The 24,341-nt window shown below is 46.2% G+C and overlaps 1 protein-coding gene across 1 annotated transcript in view; it reads right to left on the reverse strand.

Annotated features, from left to right (window-relative positions):
* Positions 1-24,341, reverse strand: part of MYO19 (myosin XIX) — a 42,884-nt gene that overhangs the window by 7,795 nt on the left and 10,748 nt on the right. Inside the window, 16 exon segments of the mRNA XM_060258983.1 lie at positions 1,504-1,613; positions 2,133-2,203; positions 3,012-3,119; positions 4,043-4,201; positions 7,082-7,258; positions 8,027-8,140; positions 9,122-9,243; positions 9,827-9,900; positions 11,695-11,866; positions 12,175-12,265; positions 12,588-12,664; positions 15,065-15,161; positions 17,222-17,324; positions 18,385-18,454; positions 19,052-19,184; positions 20,857-20,970. Coding sequence (XP_060114966.1) covers positions 1,504-1,613; positions 2,133-2,203; positions 3,012-3,119; positions 4,043-4,201; positions 7,082-7,258; positions 8,027-8,140; positions 9,122-9,243; positions 9,827-9,900; positions 11,695-11,866; positions 12,175-12,265; positions 12,588-12,664; positions 15,065-15,161; positions 17,222-17,324; positions 18,385-18,454; positions 19,052-19,184; positions 20,857-20,970 — 1,792 coding nt within the window.

Raw genomic sequence — 24,341 nt, forward strand, 5'->3', positions numbered from 1 at the left:
GGGAGAGCTGGCCTGGGTCTATTAAAGGAACGGCCTAAGACAGAGAGGCAGTTGGTGGGAGAGAGTCCAGCAGAGAGGGAGTGTGGAGGAGCTGAAGAGTCCAAGAAAGCTAAGAAGACCCAAAGGGTGTCAGGCAAGAAATCTGACAGGCACAGAAAGAGAAATCAGGGGAAGACAGGACTACACAGCAGCACAGACAGGATCTGAGCAGAATCAACTTTTCAAAAAATCTGCAAAATGAAACCAATTCCAGACTGTTGAGTTCCAGCCCCTGTGCATGTTACACTTCGTTTTGTACAATGCTGCTTTTATTTTTACTCCTACTTGCTGTTCTTGGGGAGCAGCAAGGAATCAGGCAGAGCACAGAAGTCCTGCTCCAGTTGCTGGAGAGCTCTCTTGAGCCTTGCTGGGAGCACAGCTACAAACTCTCTCCTTTTATAATAAGTAAAAGTTCCAGGGCTTTTGTAGAGGAACTCCTTTGCTTATTAGGCCACACACTCCTGATGTAGCCAATCCTCCAAGAGCTTACAGGGCCTACTGTAAGCTCCAGGAGGACTGGCCACATCAGGAGTATGTGGCCTAATATGCAAAGGAGTTTCTCCTACAAAAAAAGCCCTGAGTAAAACCAATTTGTTGATGAACATAAGAAAAGCCCTATTGGATCAGGCCAATGGCCTATCCAGTTCAACACTGTCACAGAGTGGCCAAAACCCAGGTGCCGTCAGGAGCACCACCAGCGGGGCCAGAACTCCGGGAGTCCTCCCAGTGTGCCCCCCCCAAGCACCACAAGACTGAGCATCACTGTCCCAGATGCTTCCCAGAGGACTGGCAGAAAAAGCTAGAAAGCCCTGCAGAACCTATGGTTGCCTTTCTCATTGTCTACCTGACTGGATGAAAAAAAAAAATTACAACATTTATCAGCCGTCTCTCTTCCTTATGGAGCTCAAGGCGGCTTACAATATAAGTAAAATACATAAAATAGAGTACATGAAAGTGCATAAAACCAACATTAAAATGATAATTCAGGACCACTTTAATCAAATGCAGTCCCGGATAAACACCCAGTCCTTAGGGAAGGTCACCTCCTGAGCTGACTCACTTGCATCACAGCTCACAGCTCTACTCCTCTACTGTACCTTGATAAAGGTAAAAGACACCCACAAATATGCAACTTGCTGTTTCTGGAATTGTGGGTGTAAACCTGATGTACACCCAAATGTGCAGGCTGCTACATTATATTGAGATACACATTCAGAATACTCATCAAGATGCTTTTAAAATGCGCAACCTGAGCTGGATTTGAGGAAATTCTCAGGTACCACACACACCTCTGCTGCCCAAAGGTCCGTTTTTGTTCTGTGCATATTTCGGAAAACGTCGCAGAGGATGGATAGAAGGCGACCATCACTTAGGCGATGTGAATGGTGTCATGCGGGGGAAGACTGGTAAAGTTCAGACATCCTCCTCAGTTACTAGAGAGAGCAGCTTCAGAGAAGAGCATACCATTTCCCACATGGTGTGAACAGCCATTTCCATTCTGAGCAACTCGGGAGGTGGGCTTCCGTGATTTCTTCAGCACTTTGTACCGTTCAATGAAACTTCTGAAGGAGAGCCTAGCAGCCAAGACGGAGAAGAAAGGTCAGCCTGGAGAACTATGGAATGCTCCGCCCAGCATCCTGTTTCCGACAGTGGCTAGCTCCCAGGTTCCCAACAACCAGCCCGAGTGTGCTGCCCCTGGGGTCTCAACAAAAAAGCAGCTGAGCAGCAAGCAATGTTGCAGAGGATGAAATCTAAGCAAGATGATGTTTTTCTTTGAAAATCTCTGTCGGTGCAAGTGGGTCTACCTGCTGCAAAAGAAGATCAGTGCAAGCAAGAAAGGACAGAGTCAGACTTGCTGATAACCTAGCTGGTTACTTGCAGGAATGTATTTGGGGGCCAGAGGGAAGTATTCCAAAGTGGCCTTCCCCCAGCCACTGTCCGATGAGCTATAATCCACTGTGCCCCTTTATGTGTCTAGGGCTCAACTGCTGGAAGAGAGAACCTCAGAGGGAGTGGAGGGAAGGGCTGGGGCAATAGAGGAGGAATGGGGACATCTCACAACACGGGAAGAAATGGAATTTTTGCTGCTGTACCTGATTGGAAAGCCGGCTGCACTGATGTTGATCGTTTCCACAATGCCACACGCCTCCAGCTGACACAGAACCTGCCAGGTAAGGACGGTTTTATTCATTTGATTCTCATCCTGCCCTTCCGCCAAAGAGTTCAAGGTAACATACATGGTCTTCCCTCTCCCAATTTTATCCTCAGAACCCCCCCTGTGAGGATGTTTAGGCTAAGAAAGATTATCTGCCCCAAAATTATCTTGGGATCTTTGGAGCCCAGCGGGCATTTCTTCCCCCGCAACAACCCTTTGAGGAAGGGTTAGGCTTAGAGCAGAAGAACATCCAGTGAGTTTCATGGCAGACTGGGATCTAGAACTCAGCTCTCACCAGTCTTAGTCACTGCACTGCACTGGTTTTAAAAACCAGACAAGAGAGCTGGTGTTGATGGGACCATTGAATTAGGAACATCCCAGTTCGATTCTCCCCACCCATGCTTTTCTTAGGGGTTGTCAGGCACGTCAAGAGTTAGCCCTCGCATAGGAAAGCACTATCTATCATCACCCCACAGCCATTTGCTTAATTGCTTGTGATGAACAACAATCATCTCCAGATGATCAAGCAGCAAGGGTCCTCTAGAAATGTCTCGGGATATCAGCTTCTGCAGAGCGACAGGTAGGCATGCCAGCCAGGACAAACGTAGGCATCCGTCTGCTTAGACAGGTTTGTTCCAAATGTGCAAGGCTGACTGACAAAACTAAGGTGCCTTCATCAGGGACCTAATCTGTGTCACCTCTGGGCCAACAGCTTCACTCACTGCCAGCGGGTGCATCAGTCAGTGGTGCGCCAGCCGCCATTTGCCAGACATGGCCGCAACCAGCTTGATCCCAACTGCTTGGGGCAAAGCGTTACCTCGTCCTTCCTGAAAACGGCGGCCAGGCAATCTGCATTCGGCTTGATGCATCTGACGTAGTGAGGGGTGGTGCTGTTAAGGATCTCCATCAGCTTCTCCAGAGAGCCCTGCGACAAGAATGCACCAGAGGGCAGTGACTACCAGGCTGTTTTGTGGGCGCATCAGAGGAGCCTTGTGAAGGTCACAAGCAGGGAATGGAGACATCAGTCTTCCCTTGGCTCTTGCCCTCCAGAGGGAACTGCTGCTCAGAGATATACTGCCTCTGACCAAAAGTGTTCTGTTTAGACACCAGGGATAACTGCCACTGAGGGATCTATTCTCTTCTGCCCAATGGTTTTTAATACTGTGTTCTGGAAAACCGTACGAGGAGGGCATTCCTCAGATGTTTCCTAAGTTTTCTTCAAGAAAAAGGTCGGCAACGACTGTATATATAGACCTGCTATCTGAAGAAGTGAGCTTAGACTCACTAATGCTTCTACCCTGGAAAATTTGTTGGTCTACTAAGTGCAAATGCCCTGACTGGGATAACCCAGGTTAGCGTGATATCAGATCTCAGAAGCTAAGCAGGGTTGCACCCCTGGGGGGGTGCATCTGGCATCCGCTGAACCGAATAAATACTGAAAAAGATCTTATCAGTATTTTAAACTTTTTCAACTTCAGTCCCCTTTGCTTCTCTGGCGGAGCCAGGCCTCAGCTGAGGGGAGGGGTTTAAAGTTTAAATCACTTCACTCGCTGAGTCAGCTCAGCACAACTCGGCTAGTGAAATTCTCCATTGGTCCCAGCAAACAAGTCTGGAGAGAGTTCCCACAAAACTGAAGTCACCAGCAACGTAGGCATTCACCTACGGCAATCCATCAGTTGTAAAGTGCAACACAAGCTGGGGCCTTCATACCCAAGAACTGCAGCTTTTGTGGGGTTTATCAGATGCAAGCTTCTAGCCCTCACTGCTGGGGAAGGAAATTTGGAAAACAATGACAATGTGTTTAGACAATGATGAAGACAGACAACCACAATCTGTAAGCAGACAAACCTTGAATTTAGACACCACAGTCACAACCACTGGTTTTGTCTGAGTCTTGACGTCATTTGGGTTTGTTTTTGGGCTTGTTGCTGATGCAGGAAATAACTTCTGAAGCAAAGGATCTTGGGATTGTTGAAGCAGCAGGACCAGTTCTGGGGGCACGGGGTCCTTGGGTAATGATAAAGAACACGAAATTGTCAGCCTTCGCTGCAGTCGACAGTAAGCGTATCAAATTAAACAAGGACCACATTGCCAGTTCGATTAGGTGTCAAAATGGGGGTCAATTCAGATGAGGATAAACTGATTCTGCGAGTCACTATTCTTAATAATCAGAAACAGGCTTAAGAATTTCTACTCTCAGAATGGACAAATCTTCACATTACTTAAAGTTTTTCCCCCTGCTTGGAACATGCAAAACTGCTTTCTCCTGTGACCTTAGGGAATGGGGATTTGGATCACCTGTTTTACCTTCAGAAGATCCCAGGCATTGGAAAAGTAATTAACACAGCAATGGTGCACAAACTGATTAAAGTACAGATAAATGTTTCTTTAGGAACTAACATACTTGATAGTAAAGAGAGAGAGAGAGATAGGGTCCTAACTACATCACTAGCTGAGAGAGAGAGTAGACAAAGTGTGCAATTTCCAAGAAGCAATAGGATATTGCCGTAAGAGTAGTGTTCTGGAGACAGATAAGGAATGACACTTAAGAGAAGATGCTGACCTTCCTATCAAAACTTATTGTCTTCTTGATGCCTCTTTCAGGGTCTTCTTCTCTGCACACTAGATAATGTCTATTCCATCACCAAATTCAATCCCCAGCATCTCCAGTTCAAATGACCTGATAGTAGGTGATGTCACAGACCCTGGAGAGCTGCTGCCAGTCTGAGTGGACAAGACTGACCTTGACCAGCCAAGGGTTCAACTTATCATAAGGCCACTTCATGGGCGCCTCGAACAGAATCAGATAGCTGGGCCAGCGATTTTACTTATTTCCTTATTTCATTTATACCCCATCTTTCTCACTGAGACCCAGGGCAGATGAGAAACTATTTTAAAGATGCAATGGGAACAGTAGAAGACATACAATCAGCAGTGTATTAAGAGTGGATTAGAAGATTAGAAAGCGATGCAAAAATACCAGCATAAGACATCAATGAGAAATGCAAAACCTGGATTGCAGAAATCAGCAAACAATGCAGTAAGAACTGGATGATGCGTGTCAGGAACAGTGCTGTATGCTAAACCTGTGATGGCCCACATCTTTCCTAGTGCCCAAGTGTTTTTAGAAAGTGGGCGGGGCCAAAAGCAGGAAGTAGCAGAAGGAAAACCTACTCTAGGAATATATACCATTGAGAAACATCGGCAGCCATTGTTGGGAGGTCAAAGTAGAAAGTGGGCGGGGCTAAATTCAGCTTTTGCCCAGCAGGGCTTGGTCACTGGAGATCTTATTGGCTGAGCACGTTTCTTAAAGACCTTGCTTCAGCAGCAGCTGCCACCACTGCGCAAGGATCTACACTGCACAACTGCAGAGAAGCTGTGGGCATGCAGGAAAATGTGTTTTTAGACAATATGTTAATTTTAAAAGGCATCTTGTTAAGCAGAGTTTCTGCCTGAAATACTGAAGAGTTACTATCTGAGTTACACGTGACCTCCCTCCTTGCGATTTTGTGGCTCCACCTCCTGGGGCAGCCATTTTGTATTTGTGCCCGTCACCCTCTTGATGAAATTCCAAAGGCTCCCCCAGGCTAAAAAAGGGTAATGGACCCCTGCAGTCAGTGCTTGCTCCTTTATACAGCATCCTCCTACATAATTCCACTTTAATGCAGCCCTGCTACTTTTATAAAAATGCTCTCCTGAACAATTCCATTTTACGCATTTTGTAGAATGACAGAAGACTAACTACTGGGCCACTGCTGTGCAGTTCTGCTAAGTGGAGATGCTGGGGATCGAACCTGAGACTCTCTACATGCAAAATGAGAGATTTACTATCGACGTTCCCTCTAAGCTGCAAAGTCTTGTGAGCAAAAATAATACTTCTTGAGCTACTGGCATTAAAGTTGTGAGTGAGCAACTTGGCTACAGCATAAATTAGATTGCTCTGGGGCCATCTTTCCTGAGCTGGGACAAAAAATGTGTGAGCCGGAGGCTAAAAAAACTGTGAGCTAGCTCATACTAACTCAGCACAGAGGGAACATTGTTTACCACTGAACCACAGTTCCAATTAAGCACCCTAATTTATGATCAAAACAGGTGTCAGACATTGTAACTCACATATAGCTAGACCATGAGTAGATGTATTTCCTTGTCCTAACCAACGCCATTTTGTGCGCTATTACTAACCCTGGGAATAAAGATTTGCACTTCAAACAGAAGGGGACAGTTGCTAACCGCAAGGAGAGGAATTCTTCGCTTGGCGCTAACAAATGCCGGGAGCCTTTGAAGCTGGTATGCTCCAAGGTAACCAGCGGGGTTCCCTCCTTGGAAAAGAGATAAGGGAGTATGGGAACAGACAACTGTCTCTCAGAGTGTGAGAATGGTTTTATTGTTTTGCTTTCATGTACTCTACAAAACGCAGCCTTGGAATGTATCAAACTCAATCTGCTTCTATCCCAGACCACTAGTTCTCAATAAATGAGTTAATTTTTGAAACAAAATGATTCGTTTTCATTTGAAGTTCCAAAGTCTGACAACAGGTCCCTTGCTGGATAAGAACATATGAAGAGCCCTGCTGGACCAGACCAGAGGTCCATCTAGTCCAGCATTCTGTTTCACACAGTAGCCAATCATTTGCCTTGGAGGTCCAACAACAGGGGATAAAGGCCGAGGTCTGCTGCCTCTGTAGATGCGGCTCCCTTCAGATCAAGGTTCACCTGGCCACTGTTCATCGCAAGAATGCCCAGATTCACATAGGTGGTCCACTGGAATTCATCCCATTCCCCACCCACTGTTGGCTTCGCTTCACATAAGGAAGCCAGAGGGACTGATGTTAGACACAGAAAACGTTTTGGTAAGTAGATGATCATCGAATCCACACAGGATCTGTACCTTATTCTTTTCTACCATGCCTTCCACCTGGTAGCAGACGCTGCCGGCATAATGTGCAACGATGAAATTCGCTTTCATGCTAAACTTGTCCCGGCTAATGCACTGGTTGTCAGACAGAGCTACCTCAATCCGGGTCTGGAACTGGCTGGCATTAGAGGCCCTGTTGAGACGACATTCCTGGGAAAGAAAGCAGACGAAGGCAATGGAAAAAACACCTCTGCTTCTCACTTGCCTTGAAAGCCCCTTGCTGGGATTGCCATTAATCGGTAGCTCAGCAGGATTGGTACTTGGAAGGGAGACAACCAAGGAAGACTGTGCAAAGGAAGGCCACGGCCAACCACCTCCGCTTCTCACTGGCCTTGAAAGCCCCTTGCAGGGGTCACTGTTAGTTGGCTGAAATTTGATAGGACTTTACACGCCCATGTATACCATATTTTTCTTCTCAGGGCAGACCCAAAATGGCTTTCAACATTATCCTTGTCTCCATTTTAGCCTCCTAACAACAACCCTGTGAGATACGTCCGGTTGCGAGAGCATGACTGGCAATGCAACTTCCCACGGCAGAGTGGTGATCTGAACCTGGGTTTCTCAAATCACAGACCAGAATTCTAACCACTAAACCATGTTGACGCCAATGATCTATAATTGAACGTGTCTATCTCGCTCTCCCCAGCCAGTGTCTCAGGTAGTTTACAAATGACATTTCTAAGGCCAGTGTCGCCTTTATTTATTTATTTTATTACATTTATATCCCACCGTCCCCATTGCAGGCTCAGGGCGGCTAACAACCAATAAAAACAACAAGACATAAAGCATTAAAACGGTAACATACAATAAAATCAATTAATCTGACAAATAACTGAGGGACATTGAAAATCAAAACCAACCCAGGCTTTTAGAAGAGGTGCTAAATACTGAAGGAAAACAGAAGTGCTTCAGACCAACCTCATTCATCAAAGAAAAGAGACTGATGGGGTTGCCTTCGATCACATCTAGGCAGCTTTGATTATCTTGATAATTTATGAAATGCCATTCCAGTCCTTCTGCAGCATATTCTTCCTAGGGAAACAGACGCAAACAACTCTTTAGTGGTACATTCAGGATATTCCTGCAGTGCCAATGTCCCATTTTTATTCTAGCACTGTACCTTTGGATATTTGTTCTGTGAATTCTTGCTCACATAACATTTGATTGATCATTGGAGTTTCAATGCCTAAGTTCAGCAAGAGGGCCAATGCAGTTATGTTCAGACCAGTCCCTGAGAACCTTAACGCTGCCTTCTGAGGCCAAGTTCTGGCATAAGATGGGAAGCTTTCCCTTCTCAAATCATTCATCCCATATATGCAGGGCTAGATTCTAACTCAGGGGTGGCCAGACTTGCTTAATGTAATAAATGTCAGATGTTTGAGAGCTGTAAGACATGAACATCAGGTATTTAAGAGAAGGAAGGAAGGAGGGAAGGAAGGGAGGGAGGAGAGAAGGAAGGAAGGAAGGAAGGAAGGAAGGAAGGAAGGAAGGAAGGAAGGAAGGAAGGAAGGAAGGAAGGAAGGAAGGAAGGAAGGAAGGAAGGGAGGAGGGAAGGAAAGAAGGAGGGAAGGAAGGGAGAAGGGAGTGAGGTGGGGAGGGAGGGAGAGGGGAAAAGAAAGCAGCTTTAACTTTAAATGCATTGTCCAAGCCGCCGCTTGGCTTGGCAAAATGATTTAGAGACAAATGCTTTCTCCAAATTGGCCAACAGAGCAGTGGGGGTTTTGAGAGCCACACAATAAGTGTGAAAGAGCCACATGTGGCTCCCGAGCCACAGTTTGGCCATCCATGTTCTAACGCAACAAAGCATTTTGCTTCCCTTCTGTCATGTTCCCCTCCTCCACCATCTTTGCTTTGCAAGGACAGCTCATCCAAGGCTAGCTCCCTCTTGCTGCAGTTAAGGGATATGGCCAAGCAAGCCAGTGACTCGGCTACAAGCACAAGATAGGTCGTCTTCCCCTTTGAGGAGCAACTGGCCTACTGAAGTCCTCTGGGAGGTCGCCTGAAGGGTGTTACCTGCTGTGCTTTCAGGAAATGGGCAACAAAGTGCTGCTGTAATTTCTCATTGGCATAGTTGATGCACAACTGCTCCAGATGGTTTTCAGGAAAAGATTCAAAGCCATAGACATCCAGCAGGCCTGGAGGAAGGGAAGCACATGACCTTAAACTGTTTCTCTCCCACTCCTCTGAATTCCACCCACCCTAGTCTGCGCAGAATTCAGTATTGTTTGAAAAACCTTCTTTGAAATAAGAACCCCACCAAGTTTCTAGCTCCCATGAGAACCTGCAGGTTTAACTTTAAAGTATATATCCAGTTTCTAATAAGGTAATCAGTCATTTCATACCTAAGTTTACAGTTGTCCGTATACAATGTCATGATAAGCTTCCCAATCATTTTTAAAAGCAACTTAGCTGTGAAATGAAGAGAACAGGAATTGATTTTGGATATGTCTCTATTAAAGCACATGGAAAGCACACTAAAAGGTATCCAGATACAAATCGATTTTAACTTGGTTGGCTTCAAAGCCTGTCTCAAATCTACTTGTCTGACCAGTAAAGTCTCGTCCGACTCTCTTAGTCAGATTCACCAGTCCATCTGCTGTTGGTCTATCTAGAAACGGGGAGATAAGCTTATCCCTATAAACCTGATGGAAGAGGCAAACCCAATACTCTATAGTGCCTGGTGTCTGTCCAACAGTAAAAACGGGATTAAAATTTTACCTATGAAATTGCTCCACACAGAGGGATCAGCATATATGCTTCCGTTGATCACGGACACCAGCCAATCAAATACCCTGTAAGAGAAATACAAACACTTAGCTGGAAAAGAAGGATTCCACTTCTTATCTGGGGCAGGAACTGAAGAACACCTTCTTCAATTATACTAGAACTTGGGAGCCACTCACTGAAATTGATGGGAAGCAGATTTGGAATAGTTAAGTATTACTTCACATAGACTAATCACTTACGGAACTTACTGCCACAAGATGGCCACTAGCAATGACCACTAGACTCAAGACGACTTTAAGATGGAATTACAGAAATCCATGAACTATCAGCCCCTATTAGTCACAGTGACAAAATGGAGACTCCGTAGTCAGTTGCTAGGGTGAAACAGGAGGCAGCTTTAGTGTCTGTGGCCTCCTATTAAAGTGTCCCAAGTCACCTGGTTGGGAAACAGGATGCTGGAGAAGCCTGTCCGAACCAGCCAGACAAGGCATATTGCCTGACATTTAGAACCATCTGGACAACACTGTAATGGACAGAGTAGCAGACCTGTACCACAGCGGTCATGCCAAGAAGGTTATGAGTCCAAATCTGCCAGGAAGACTACCGTATTTTTCGCACCATAAGGTGCTCCGGACGATAGGACGCACCTTCCGGGGGGGGGATCCGCTGCCTCTGCCTCCGATCTGGCGCTTCCCCCGCGCTTCCCTGCCTGGCTCCATTTTCTTCGAGCAAGCGCTGGGATCGCTCCACGTGGCCCCACTGCAAACCAAGCACTTCGCGAGCGCCGGCTGTGGAGGGGGCAGCGTGCTTTCTCCTTGTCTGTGTGCCTGGCTTCAGCTCTGATGCTTAAAGCAAGCGCTGGGATCGCTCCCTCCGCCCCCAGTGCTTGCTTTAAGCATCACAGCTGAAGCCAGGCACACAAGCAAGGAGGAAGCACCCGCCCCCTCCGCAAACCCACGCTTCGCGAGCACCGGCTGTGGAGAGGGCAGCGTGCTTCCTCCCTGTCTGTCTGCCTGGCTCCACCTCTGATGCTTAAAGCAAGCGCTGGGATCGGAGGGGCGGAGGGAGCGATCCCAGCGCTTGCTTTAAGCATCAGAGCTGAAGCCAGGCACACAGACAAGGAGGAAGCACGCTGCCCCCTCTGCAGCCGGCGCTCGCGAAGCGCTGGGTTTGCGGTGGGGCCACGTGGAGCGATCCCAGCGCTTGCTCGAAGAAGATGGAGCCAGGCAGGGAGACGCGGGAGAAGCGCGGGATCAGAGGCAGAGGCAGCGGATCGCCCCCCCCAGAAGGTACGTACCTTCGCTCCATAAGACGCGCACACTTTTCCCCCCACTTTTTTTTTGGGGGGGGGAAGTGCGCCTTATGGTCCGAAAAATACGATACTTTCTTTCAGCCTAACCTAACCTCCAAGGGTAAAGTGAGATTTCTTGAAGCAGATAATGCATATAATGCTTACTACATTTATATCCCATTTTTCTCCTCCATAAGGATCCAAACTGGCGTACAACATTTTTGCTGTCTCCATTTTAACCTCACAACCACCCTGTGAGATACGTTTGTCTGAGAGCATGTGACTGGTCCAAGGTTCCACAGCAAGCTTCCACGGCAGAGGAGGGATTTGAACCTGCATCTTTCTGATCCTAGTCCAACACACAAACTCATTATATATTCACCCAGATCTCCTCATCAGCACCAAACCAAGCTAAGATGGAGAGGGGGTTACACCTGACACATGCAAGCCTCGGTCAAAAGAGTGCAACATGCAGAGGTGGCCACCGGGATGCCAACAAGGCTCCGAGGCCCTAGAGGAAAAGAGAGGAACCTGCTTGGCAGAAACCTGCTGAGTGCAAGGCGCATACCTGGCATAGATGACTTTAGCCAGACAGTCTCTCCTTGTCCCAGCCTCAGCCCCGGAGCACGGCTTCTTGAAGACCTGCTGCTGTTTCCCAGCTGTAATCGTCCGAATTCTCAGTGTTTCTAAGAGGTCTTCGACAGGCACTCCCAGCAATCTGGAAGCCGTCTTTGCTGAGTCTGGTTTTAGCAGGGCCATTCAAAAGGGGTGGGGGGGAGGAAGAAAAAAAACAGCACCGGAAACATTTTAAAAATCCTAATTTTGAGGGAGGGAAGGATCAATTGGGGGGGGGGAGTACTGCACTGCTTGAATCCCCTGTCACCCCGCATTCTGCAGTGCTCTGCCCAATTGCAGTATTTGTTATAGATCCTATACTGCATGGCAAGGGACTCCAATGTGGTGCCCACCGGCACCTTTCTTGGCACCTCCAAGTGTGTTTAGGCTTCCAAGTAGCCATGTGTGGGGTGGCACTGCTTGGGCCTCTCACCTTTGGCATCATCATCTACTTGGCAGGGCTGCGACTCATCTTCCGCCTCCAAGAACTGGACATTGCCCAAGTGGAGAAGGCCAGCTAATATCTGCAAGGGGAATGAGACGGACCAGGAGTTGGCAGCTGCTTCAAAGGCACCCGCGGGCAGGATCCAGGCACCACCAGGGAAGCTGGAAAGGAAGCTTCCAGGCCTGCTCTGAGGTGTCTGCAGACTGGAGAAATGAAGTCCCCTTCCGTGGATTATAAGTTATTAACCCGAGAGATTTTGAGCCTTTGGCCAAGCAAGCTGTCAGAGTGAGGAGAGCATCTTTGCGAGGCATTCATCGGGGGGGCATGCATATTAATACAATCTCCAGGAGCTGTCTTTGAACTATTGAAAAGCACCGCTATTGAACTGCGTTTCACCTGACCTTGAAAATATTATTCTGCATGGAACAGTCAATACCCAAGTGGAACATGGCCTCTCGCGTCACCTCAAAACAGTCCTCTGGGGGGAGAAAAGAGACCTTGGAATTAGACTGTAGAATTATTGCAAAATTGTGTATCTTGCCTTTCTGTCAGTTTGTTTTCAATCCCCACCCACAGGGATGGGTTTTCACAGGCAGGCCGGCCGGACTCCCACCCCAGCAGAAACTTCCTGTGCTGATGTCTGAAGTCCACCTTGAAGGGCCACACCAGGGAGCCTTTTTCTTTCATTTATTTATGCCCCACTTTTCTCCTCAGTGAGGATCCAAAGAGACTTACAACCTGCTCTCCTTCTCCACTTTATCCTCCCCACACAGTAAGCAGGCTAGGCTGTGAGGTAGGCATGTTACTCTGAGAGTCACCCAGCAAGCTCCCATGGCAGAGTGCGGATTTGAATCTGGGTTTCCCTTGTTAGAGAGCCCCGTGGTGCAGAGTGTTAAAGCTGCAGTACTGCAGTCCTAAGTTCTGCTCATGACCTGAGTTTGATCCCCGGCGGAAGCTGGGTTTTCGGGTAGCCGGCTCAGGTTGACTCAGTCTTCCATCCTTCTGAGGTCGGTCAAATGAGTCCCCAGCTTGCTGGGGGGAAAGCGTAGATGACTGGGGAAGGCAATGGCAAACCACCCTGTAAAAAGTCTGCTGTGAAAGCAACATCACCCCAGAGTTGGAAACGACTGGTGCTTGCACAGGGGACCTTTCCTTTCCTCCCTTGTTACAGTCCAACACGTTAGCCACTACACCATGCTGGCAATAGGCTTTTGGCAATAGCTAGTGGGTCACAGTCTTGCTTCTTCCTACCATAAAGCTGGTGGCGGCTTTATGGGAACTAGGAATCCTCAGGAGAAAGTTCCAGTTAGAATTGTCTTCCTTCCTCACCAGTCTTGGCAACACTTCTGGCATTCTTGGCATTGGCAGCTGGACAAAAAGAAAGCACCCACCCTTCCTGGTCCAATCTCACGATCACCTAAATTGCTATATAAAGCAGAGATAGCCAAACTGCAGCTTGGGAACCACATGTAGCTCCCAAAGCAACCCCCCCCCCCGCCCTGTTGGCTGGTTTGCAGAAGGCATTTGTTTCTTTAAATAACTTCTCCAAGCCAAGCCAGCTAGCAGCCTGGACAATGCATTTAAAGTTAAAGTTGCTTTTTTCCCACCTCTCCTCCCTCCTCTCCCTATATTTGCCTATCTTCCTTCCATTCATAACTTGCAGCTCTCAAAATCTGATATTTATTCTATGCGGCTCTTATGTTAAGCAAGTTTGGCCACCACAGTTATAAAGTAATATGATTTAAAACCAATCAACTGTTAATTTACAAAGTAATACAATGTGTAAGAGTTTAGAATTCTCCAGAACTCTTCATCAGGCAAAATGAGAATAAAATGTTTCAGGGCATGATGGGAAAAGCCTGCAGGTTGTGCTTTTCTCAAAATAGGAGACATCATCCAGTAGGGCAGGGGTCTCCAACATGGTACCCAGGGGCACCATGGGGGCCCGCCAACACCTTTTCTGACACCCAGGTGGGCAGGGACAGGGTGGGGGCTTTTGCCCAGCAAGACTTCTAATTGGCCTTTGGGGCTTTTATCAGCTGTACAGATCTTTTTAGAATGTTCCTTTGGTAGCAGCTGCCACCACAACAGAAGGATCTTCAATTTGTGGCTGCACCCACCACACTGTGTCAGAATTCCAAAGGTGTCCACAGGCTCAAAAGGGTCAGGGACCCTTGTGATAGGGTCTGCTAGAAAGCACTGCAGGCTTAATTAGTGTGATGGTGGAGGGTAGAAAAACAAACACCTTTCAAGCAGCAGGATTGTCCTTTAGAAACACCAACTATACAAAGCAGCAGTTAATTGGATCTTTCTCTAGCTCCACAGAGATCAGATGGCTCCCTTCTATTCACAGTCCTCAAACTAATAAAGCGGGACATTAATTTTAGATTATGCACAGTGATTTACAGTCTTCACAATTAAGCTCATATCTGTTGAAGAAAATCTGTCCACTTCCTTGAATGCCAGACCGGTTGGGCATTGTGGGAAAAGATCAGACGCAATGGTAAATGGATCTCTTAAAGCCTTAAATCTATGACAAAGCAATCCAATGGGACCTCTCCCAAGCTGTAAAATTATTTGGAATGAAGTTGCTTTTCAGTTTGCAATTCAAAATCTACTCAACCAAAACAGTAATATAAAGTTATGAAATTGAACGAAAATCCAAGAAATCCTTTTAAAAGATTTGCATGCTCTGTCTTGATTTTCATCATTTCCAGGCTGATTTTTATCAGCCCTCTGCCTCATGCAGAGCAGTGTGGAAATAATAATGGAAATAATAACGACATCATTTACTTGACATTTCTAAATGGCAGCCGTTACCAACAACTCAAGATGCTCTACAACACCATTTCCCCCCCCCCCCCCCAGAAAACTGCACCTTCTAGAGCTTTTTTGGGATTGGGCAGCCAGGAAAAGGTTGACTCTTCTGGGAGATTCCATTCCAGTCGTTCCTCTTGGGTGGCACCTTTTGTGATCTAGAAAGCAAAATAAGACTAGAACTGGAGAACCTTACAGAGTGATTGGACAGGTTTGTGAAAAGTTCTGCCAATGGTTACTGGCCAATATAGCTAAACAAAACTTTTATGTTATGAGCCAGTTGTGTTTGGGGAGGGGGAACAATAAGGGCTCAATGGCCCCCTTGCAGTCTTCTGCATGGCATCTGCAAAGAGGGAATTGGGCTTGATGGACCTTTGGTTTGATCCCACAGGGCTCTTCTTTAAAGCAAAAAGGAATCCCTGCCTTCCCTGATATTTTTCTTGATGGCGAACACCACTTTGTTGCTCTAACTAGCAGGAAATGGCTGTGGAGGTACACTTTCCCTATGAGGAAAGGCTGATAAGTCTGGGACTTTTCTGTTTAAAAAAGAGATGACTAAGGGTGGGGGGAATGCGATAGGTCTTTTAAACTATGCATGGGGTGGAGAGCTGACAAAGAAGGGGGCTTTTTTTGTAGCAGGAGCTCCTTTGCATGTTAGGCCACACGCCCCTGATGTAGCCAATCCTCCTGGAGCTTACAGTAGGCCCTGTAAGAAGAGCCCTGTAAGTGCTTGGAGAATTGGCTACATCAGGGGTGTGTGGCCTAATATGCAAAGGAGCTCCTGCTACAAAAAAGACCTGACAAAGAGAATTTTCTTCCCTCTCCCAAAAGACAAGCACTTGAGGGCATCCAATGAATCTGAAGGGCAGTAGGTTTGGGATGAACAAAAGGAAGCACTACTTGGCTCAGAAAGTAACTCAAATGTGGAATTCACTACTAGAGGTGTCAGCAGCAAGTGCCTGATAAGTTATAGCTTAAGATGGCACTACTGTTTGTTTTGCTGGCATTATTATCCTTGGTCATTTAACATCCCATTATTATTATGTTTGTTGCCTTTGCATATGTATGATGTATTAACCCCATACTGTGGCTATGAATACTAACCTCCATTGGTCCTTTTAGTATGTTGCGTGCTGTGGGATATTCCCACAGGTGGAAGAGGAGCCCAGGGAGACAGCTCTAATCTAGTCTCCCTGGGTGATGCTGATAGGAACCAAATGAAAAGGCAAGAGCTTGTGGAATGTGACCTTGACAGGAGTAACATGGAGGCTCGGGAAAGGACTTTATATTAATTCAAAAGACTTTTGGTGGGCGCGGGAAAAGGGGAGACATCAGGACTTTTTCTTTTTTGCAGCGGGAACTCCTTTGCATATTAGGCCATTCCTTCCTAATGTAGCCAATCCTCCTGGAGTTTACAATAAAGGAGAGCCCTGTAAGTGCTTTGAGGACCAAAGCAGACTATCAGTCTATGCATTATCTAGTTATTGACTTGCTGGCTTGGTGCCATAATAATAAATTGATAGATTGATAGGGTGTGTGGCCTAATATGCAAAGGAGTCCCTGCTACAAAAAAAGCCCTGGGAGCCATTATGTTGTAACCTAGAAGTGTTAAGAATCTACCAATTCACGTAAGCCTTGCAAGACCTGGTCTGGCAACGCACGCCGTTAATGTTTGTGTTGAGCCTAATCATTAAAGCTTCTCTGAACCAACCTAAGGAGCCTTGAGATTGAATTTGGGCAAAACCTTACAAGAGGATGTAGTGATGGCCACAGGAATCAACAGCTTTAGAGGGAGATTAGATGAATTCATAGATGATAAGTCTATCAATGGCTGCTAGCCACAGAGACTGAGGGGAACCTCCAGATGCTCTAATCCTCTGAATCCCAGAGCCAGAAGGCAAAGTCAGGAGAAGGCCTCGGCCTCTAAGTCCCATTGTTGGCTATCCAGAGGAACTGGTTGGCCACTGTGTGAGACAGGAGGCTGGACTAGATAGGCCACTGGCCTGACCCAGCAGAGCTCTTTTTATGTTTTTACCACACCGCCCACTTGCCTCCCCCCTGGGCAGCCATCTTATTTGTTTCCTAATGAAACAGTGGAGCAAAAGATTATTTGCAACCAGCCAGCAGTTTGCCCAGTATCCCAGAAATGGGATATTGGCTGTGCAAGCTCCTGCCACCACTACAGGACAAAGTCTTGTATTCAAATCATGGCACAAACCTGATAGAAAATATGGAAGTTCCTTTCCTGGGGGGCTTGATAGGCAACTCTGGTTTTCTCCAGTAAGAACGTCTGAATGGAAGCGCTTGTTATATGCTGAGAGCTGAAAAAGGTTAAAAGTGGTTGTGGTTGCTTGATTTTAAAATGCTGATCCCCAGTCCCCAAGGTTACAAACTGGTGTCCATCTTAAGAAGCTAGTGCTTAGCCCCCTTGGGTTCAGTTGGGCTTGGGCAAATATTCTGAATTGCATCCAGGTGAAACTGCCTTGTACCAAATCAGACTACCAGTCTATGTATTATCTAGTTATTGACTTGCTGGCTTGGTGCAATAATAATAAATTGACAGATTGGTTTCATCCCCTCCCTCTTTTCCACCAGCTTAACTAATTGCTTCCTTTTATCTCCCACAGCTGGCTACTTCTCTTGGGTGTTATTGAACCAACTGGAAATTGTAGGCTGTTTTTTCAGCATGGGCATGTTTGGTTTTGAGTTCTATTTTCGCTTTGTTACCCTCTGAAACCACTGATCTTTGAAAAATGTACATATAACATTGTAATTGTGCTGTTTTGATTATTAAAGAGAAAACAGGGACTTGGCTTTTCAAAAAACATAATTTAGTATGTAAACACCCCAGCAAGTTGAGAACAACAGTTCATAATTAGTTGTTTACATGTTTCAAGAGAATGACCAGTTGGAAGACAACAGTAAGTAACACATTTAACAGAAAACACGGCACAAAAAAGCAAAGATCTTGTCTATGATGGTGAATATTTATGGGTGCTATATTAGGTGTGGGCAGAACTGTCATGTGAATCTTTTTTCTTCTTTGGAGAGGGGGGAGGCACATTAAAGAGTTAGGTGTCCATGTTAGCCTCACATGCATTCTGGCTCTGTAGCTGTTTAATGCACTGCCTTTGACCGTCAGTCCATCCAGCTCAGTATTGTCTGCTCAGACTGGCAGCACCTCTCCCGGGTCTTTCACATCACCTACCCAGTGAGGGTTCAGTGGAGGAGAGCCAGGGTCAAGATAACAGTGCCCTGTGCAATTCCCTGAGCATGTTCTCCATGCAGACTTAGGTGCCCTTAGTCAGGCAGCTGTACCCGCTGGCAGTGATGTTACTGAGCTTTGAGACAAGACTGTCCTCCTTTGAGCTCCAGTCTTACCTGTTCAATTGAAGCTGGATGTACTTCCCAAAACGACTACTGTTGTTGTTCCGCAGAGTGCATGCATTTCCTGCAAAGCCAGCCAGAAAAGAGAGAGGGACAAAGACAAAAATTTCCAACACATTAATGAAAAGACAGCCGGTGTAAGTCTTCTGTTTAGAAGGGAAATGCTGCAGACAGTCTTATGGTGAGGACCAAACAAGACAAGACTTTGGAGACCAGGATTCTGTTCTGTGGTCTTTTCTCTTTGCTTTTGACGTGGGATTTGCTGCCAGGCAAGTGTCACTGCCCTGATTTGATTTGCCTTGCCTGAGCCATTTTCCGGATCCAAACAGCTCCCTCTCCTAGCGCTGTTTACCATGATAAGGACAGCATATGTTTTATGAATGCATTTGTATAAAACATTTTAAATGCCAGAAGGCACTTGACAATTAAACACCCACTTACCTAACATGCAAGTGACTGAAGATGTAGCTGACAGGTTGAAGATGTAGCTGTGTTATGTGGGGGAGGGAGGGAAATAGAAAGCCTTCACAAAGGGAGTCCCCCCCAACTATAGCTTCAGGTGGTTTCGGAGGGTAACCAGGCTGGTCTGCAGAACAGCTCAATTCCGGTCAAGCAGCTCCCCAGAAACCGACAAGATTTCCAAGGTCTGACTCCTGCTTACCAAAGGCTTCCATCACTGGGTTAGAATCCAATACCCTCTTCTCTATCCTTTCGACATCAATGCTGCTTCGGGGAGTGGAGGATGAGGAGGCCACCGTAGCATAAAACTTCATCAGGCAACGTGACGTCCATGTCTGGAAAACCAACCGGAAACAGGAGCTGTTGGCTGCTGTTCTTTCAGCGAGGTGTTTGCGTGGGAGGGAGAAAGAGTGCTTTGAACGAGGTCAGACGAGGAGGATTGGCTTTGAGACAAGCTGCAGCTCGTCCATGATGCAAACTATCAGGGGAACTGCCTGCCGTGCCCTGAGCTGTTCAAAACAACAGATCTTTCTCTCTTTTTGTATTTTATATATATATGTGTGTGTGTGTGTGTGTGGGCACCTGGAAGTCATGGCAACCTCTGGTGCCTGACCCCTCCTGGGGGCTTGGCAGATATTCAGAGAGGTGGCTGAATGAAGCCTGCCCCTGCCCTCCTGACTCCTGGTTTTCCAAGGAGGTCTCCCATCCAAGTACTTGCCAGAGCCGCCCTGAGCCTGCTTCGGCAAGGAGGGCAGGATATAAATCCAATAAAGTCAATAAATAAATAACCAAACCCTGCTTAGCTTCCGATACTTGACGAGATCGGGCTTGCCGGGGCTATCCAGGTCGGGGCCAAAACAACAGACGTCTTGGCTGTAACAGCCACAAAGGTGTGTTCATTTTTATTCATTTAGAACGTTTTTATGCCACTCTTTCCACCTAATCAGGATCCCCAAGGTGGCGAACATAAAAGCATTAAAACATGTGAACTAAAAATACATTCAAAATGATAAAACAATTAAATAACACAAATGATGCCAGGACCAGGAAGGAGGGCCAATAACTGTTATTTGGGGGGTGGGGTGGTAATGCCAAACAAAACAAAAAAAGTCTTCACCACTGGCAGAAGACACCGATAGAGCAGGGGTGGCCAATGGTAGCTTTCCAGATTTTTTTTTGCCTACAACTCCCATCAGCCCCAGCCATTGGCCATGCTGGTTGGGGCTGATGGGAGTTGTAGTAAAAAAAAGAGCTACCGTTGGCCACCCCTGTGATAGAGGGAGGCAGAAGAATCTACTGAGGAAGGAGTTCCAAAGTTCTGGCATCGTGACTGAGAAAGTTCTGGCATCATGGCTGAGAAAGCCCTTCCTTGGCTTGCCACCTGTCTAGCTTCTGGACAGTCTGCAAGAGCAACTCCACAAAGAGTGCATTTTCTTTTCATGTTTCCATATGAAACATGCAGGAAACGAGGACACCAGGAAGAGGGTTATGTTAAACTGTCCTCTTTGAGGAGCTGGAATATTGCATGGGGCTGCAGCCCCTGCAGCTTTTGCAGATGGGTCTTCACTGGGAGTAGAAACCTTTCATTGATGCAAAATGCCCGGTGTCTTGTGTTTGGGAAGGATCCTTCTGCTTGAAGGAAGTACCTCCATCATTGTTCCCGCTAAGCTGAGTTAGTGTGAGCAAGCTCACAGTTTTTTAGCCTCTGGCTCACACATTTTGATGTTAGTTCAGGAAAAATGGCTCCACAGCAAACTAATTTATGAAGTAGCTCACAACTTTAATGCCAGTAACTCAAAAATTAGAATTTTTGCTCACAAGACTCCACAGCTTAGAGAGAGTGTTGCCTCCACAGGCAGGACAGATCCACAGGATCCCTCTCATGGGGCTTTTTGCAGCTCTAAAAAGCATTAGATTTTTACAGAATAAGAAAAAGTTCTGTCTGTGGAATCATTTGCACATGCAAGCTGCCACCTGAGAGGCGTTTTTAAGAATCTCTTCCCTTACCTTCCCCGCACCACTTTCACCACTAACAATTATGGATTGGTTCACTGGCAGGATCTGGCTTTTGACATTTCGGTAGGTTTCTTCAGCCACCGCAAAGATGTGAGGTTTTAATTCCTAGAAAATCAGAACACACCAAAGACATTTGGAGGGACGGAGGACATTGTTGGAAGTAACTGAGTAACAGTTCCCTACTTCTTAAGGAGGGGGAATTAGACTTTGTGGAACAAACCAGGATTGGATGAGGACGATATTATAGAGCCTACATCTGCAGTGTCTGGGTAACCATTTGATCCACCGTTGCTGGAAAAAGTGGAAAGGCTGAGGGGCTTGGGAATGTTCTGTCTGAAGAAGAGGAGGTTGAGGGGGGACATGACTGCTCTTTTGCAGTATTTGAAGGACTGTCACTTAGAGGAGGAGGACAGGGAGCTGTTCAAGAAGGCATCGGCTGGATTTTAGGAAAACCCTTTTTACAGCAAGAGTTGTTCAACTGTGGAATCAGCTACCAAGGGAGGTGGTGAGCTCCCTCTCACTGGCAGTCTTCAAGCAGCGGTTGGACAAATCCTTATCAGGGATGCTCTAGGGCGTTCCTGCATTGAGCAGGGGCTTGGACTAGATGGCCTGTGTGGCCCCTCCCGTTCTAGGATTCTATTCTATTCATACCAGATAACTTATTATAATCTAAAGCTGACTCATTGCCCAAAAGGAAATTTAACTATGGGAGTTTGTTATCGCCCACCAAATCAAAAGATAGAGGACGATTATAATATGATGGAAGGATTAAAGATAGTGGCTAAACGTAAAAACTATGTCATAATAGGTGATTTTAACTACCCACAGATTGATTGGGTCAATATGTGTTCTGGTCGAGAGAAAGAGATTGAATTTCTAGATGCTCTCAATGACTGTGCTATGGAGCAGATGGTCTCAGAACCTACCAGGGGTGGGGCGATCCTGGATTTGGTCCTAAGTAATGCCCAACACCTGGTGAGAGATGTAAAAGTGATGGCACCGCTTGGAAGCAGTGACCATAACGTTGTTGATTTCACCATTTGTATAAATAAAGAGTTGCCCCAAAAGACCAGCACAACCACGTTTAACTTTAAAAGGGGTAAATTCTCTGAGATGAGGAGGCATGCGAAGAGGAAACTGAAAGGAAAGGTAAATACAGTCAAAACCCTTGGGGAAGATTGGAGGCTATTTAAAACTACAATCCTAGAAGCTCAGATAAAATATATACCACAAGTTAGGAAAGGCACAAACAGGCATAAGAAAAGGCCTGCGTGGTTAACAAACAAAGTAATGGAAGCTGTAAAAGGTAAGAAGGACTCCTTTAAGTGGTGGAAAGCTAGTCCAAGTGAGATTAATAAAAGGGAACACAGGATGTGGCAAATCAAATGCTGAGAAGCTGAATGCATTTTTTGCCTCCATCTTCACTGTGGAAGACGAGAAGTGTTTGCCTGCTCCAGAACCACTAATTTTGGAAGGGGTGTTGAAAGACCTGAGTCAGATTGAGGTGACAAGAGAGGAGGTCCTACAACTGATAGACGAATTAAAAACTAATAAGTCACCAGGTCTGGATGGCATACATCCAAGAGTTCTGAAAGAACTCAAAGTTGAAATTGTGGATCTCCTGACAAAAATATGTAATCTTTCATTGAAATCTGCCTCCATTCCTGAGGACTGGAAGGTAGCAAATGTCACCCCCATCTTTAAAAAGGGTTTCAGAGGAGATCCGGGAAATTACAGGCCAGTCAGTCTGACTTCAATACCGGGAAAGTTGGTAGAAACCATTATCAAGGACAGAATGAATAGGCACATTTATGAACACGGGTTATTAAGAAGACTCCGCATGGGTTCTGTAAGGGAAGATCTTGCCTCACTAACCTGTTACAAGTTCTTTGAGGGGGTGAACAAAAATGTGGACAAAGGAGACCCGACTTGACTTCCAGAAAGCTTTTGATAAAGTTCCTCATCAAAGGCTCCTTAGAAAGCTCGAGAGTCATGGAGTAAAAGGACAGGTCCTCTTGTGGATCAAAAACCGGCTAATTAATAGGAAGCAGAGAGTGAGTATAAATGGGCAGTCTTCGCAGTGGAGGACGGTAAGCAGTGGGGTGCCGCAGGGCTCAGTACGTCCCATGCTCTTTAGCTTGTTCATAAATGATTTGGAGTTGGGAGTGAACAGTGAAGTGGCCAAGTTTGCAGATGACACTAAATTGTTCAGGGTGGTGAGAACCAGAGAGGATTGTGAGGCACTCTAAAGGGATCTGTTGAGGCTGGGTGAGTGGGCGTCAATGTGGCAGATGCGGTTTAATGTGGCCAAGTGCAAAGTAATGCACATTGGGGCCAAGAATCCCAGCTACAAATACAGATTGATGGGATGTGAACTGGCAGAGACTGACCAAGAGAGAGATCTTGGGGTCGTGGTAGATAACTCACTGAAAATGTCAAGACAGTGTGCGCTTGCAATAAAAAAGGCCAATGCTATGCTGGGAATTATTAGGAAGGAAATTGAAAACAAATCAACCAGTATCATAATGCCCCTGTATAAATCGATGGTGCGGTTTCATTTGGAATACTGTGTGCAATTCTGGTCACCGCACCTCAAAAAGGATATTATAGCATTGGAAAAAGTCCAGAATAGGGCAACTAGAATGATTAAAGGGTTGGAACACTTTCCCTATGAAGAAAAGTTAAAATGCTTGGGGCTCTTTAGCTTGGAGAAACGTCGACTGCGGGGTGACATGATAGAAGTTTACAAGATAATGCATGGGATGGAGAAAATAGAGAAAGAAGTACTTAACTCCCTTTCTCACAATACAAGAACTCGTGGGCATTCGATGAAATTGCTGAGCAGTCAGGTTAAAATGGATAAAAGGAAGTACTTCTTCACCCAAAGGGTGATTAACATGTGGAATTCACTGCCATAGGAGGTGGTGGCGGCTACAAGCATAGCCAGCTTCAAGGGGGGTTTAGATAAAAATATGGAGCAGAGGTCCATCAGTGGCTATAAGCCACAGTGTGTATATGCGTGTGTGTATATATATAATTTTTTTGGCCACTGTGTGACACAGAGTGTTGGACTGGATAGGCCATTGGCCTGATCCAATATGGCTTCTCTTATGTTCTTAAGTCTTAGGCCCCTTTCAGACAGACTTTGTAATCTGTTTTGGGTAGCTAGCTGCTAATGGATTTTTGTGTCATTTCAGACACAACCATTTTAGCAACCTGCTGCTAATGGATTTTGTTTGCCTTTTCATACAAAGTTACTAGTGTCTGGTTAGCAAAGCGTGGTTGAGCCGTTCTTGAGGTAAATGGTTTTCTTCCAATTTCACCTTTTCTTTGTGCTTCTGAATCATTGCGGCATGCTGTTTAAGAAGTCTGCAGTGCTTCCAATAAAGCCACACTCCTCCATGCCCTTTTTTTGCCACGGAATTTTCTTCAAACTTTTTTGGGAACATTCTTAGTTGAGCACTAGACCAACATAG

The sequence above is a fragment of the Heteronotia binoei genome, chromosome 18, assembly GCF_032191835.1.
Source record: "Heteronotia binoei isolate CCM8104 ecotype False Entrance Well chromosome 18, APGP_CSIRO_Hbin_v1, whole genome shotgun sequence".
Taxonomy (NCBI): Eukaryota; Metazoa; Chordata; class Lepidosauria; order Squamata; family Gekkonidae; genus Heteronotia; species Heteronotia binoei.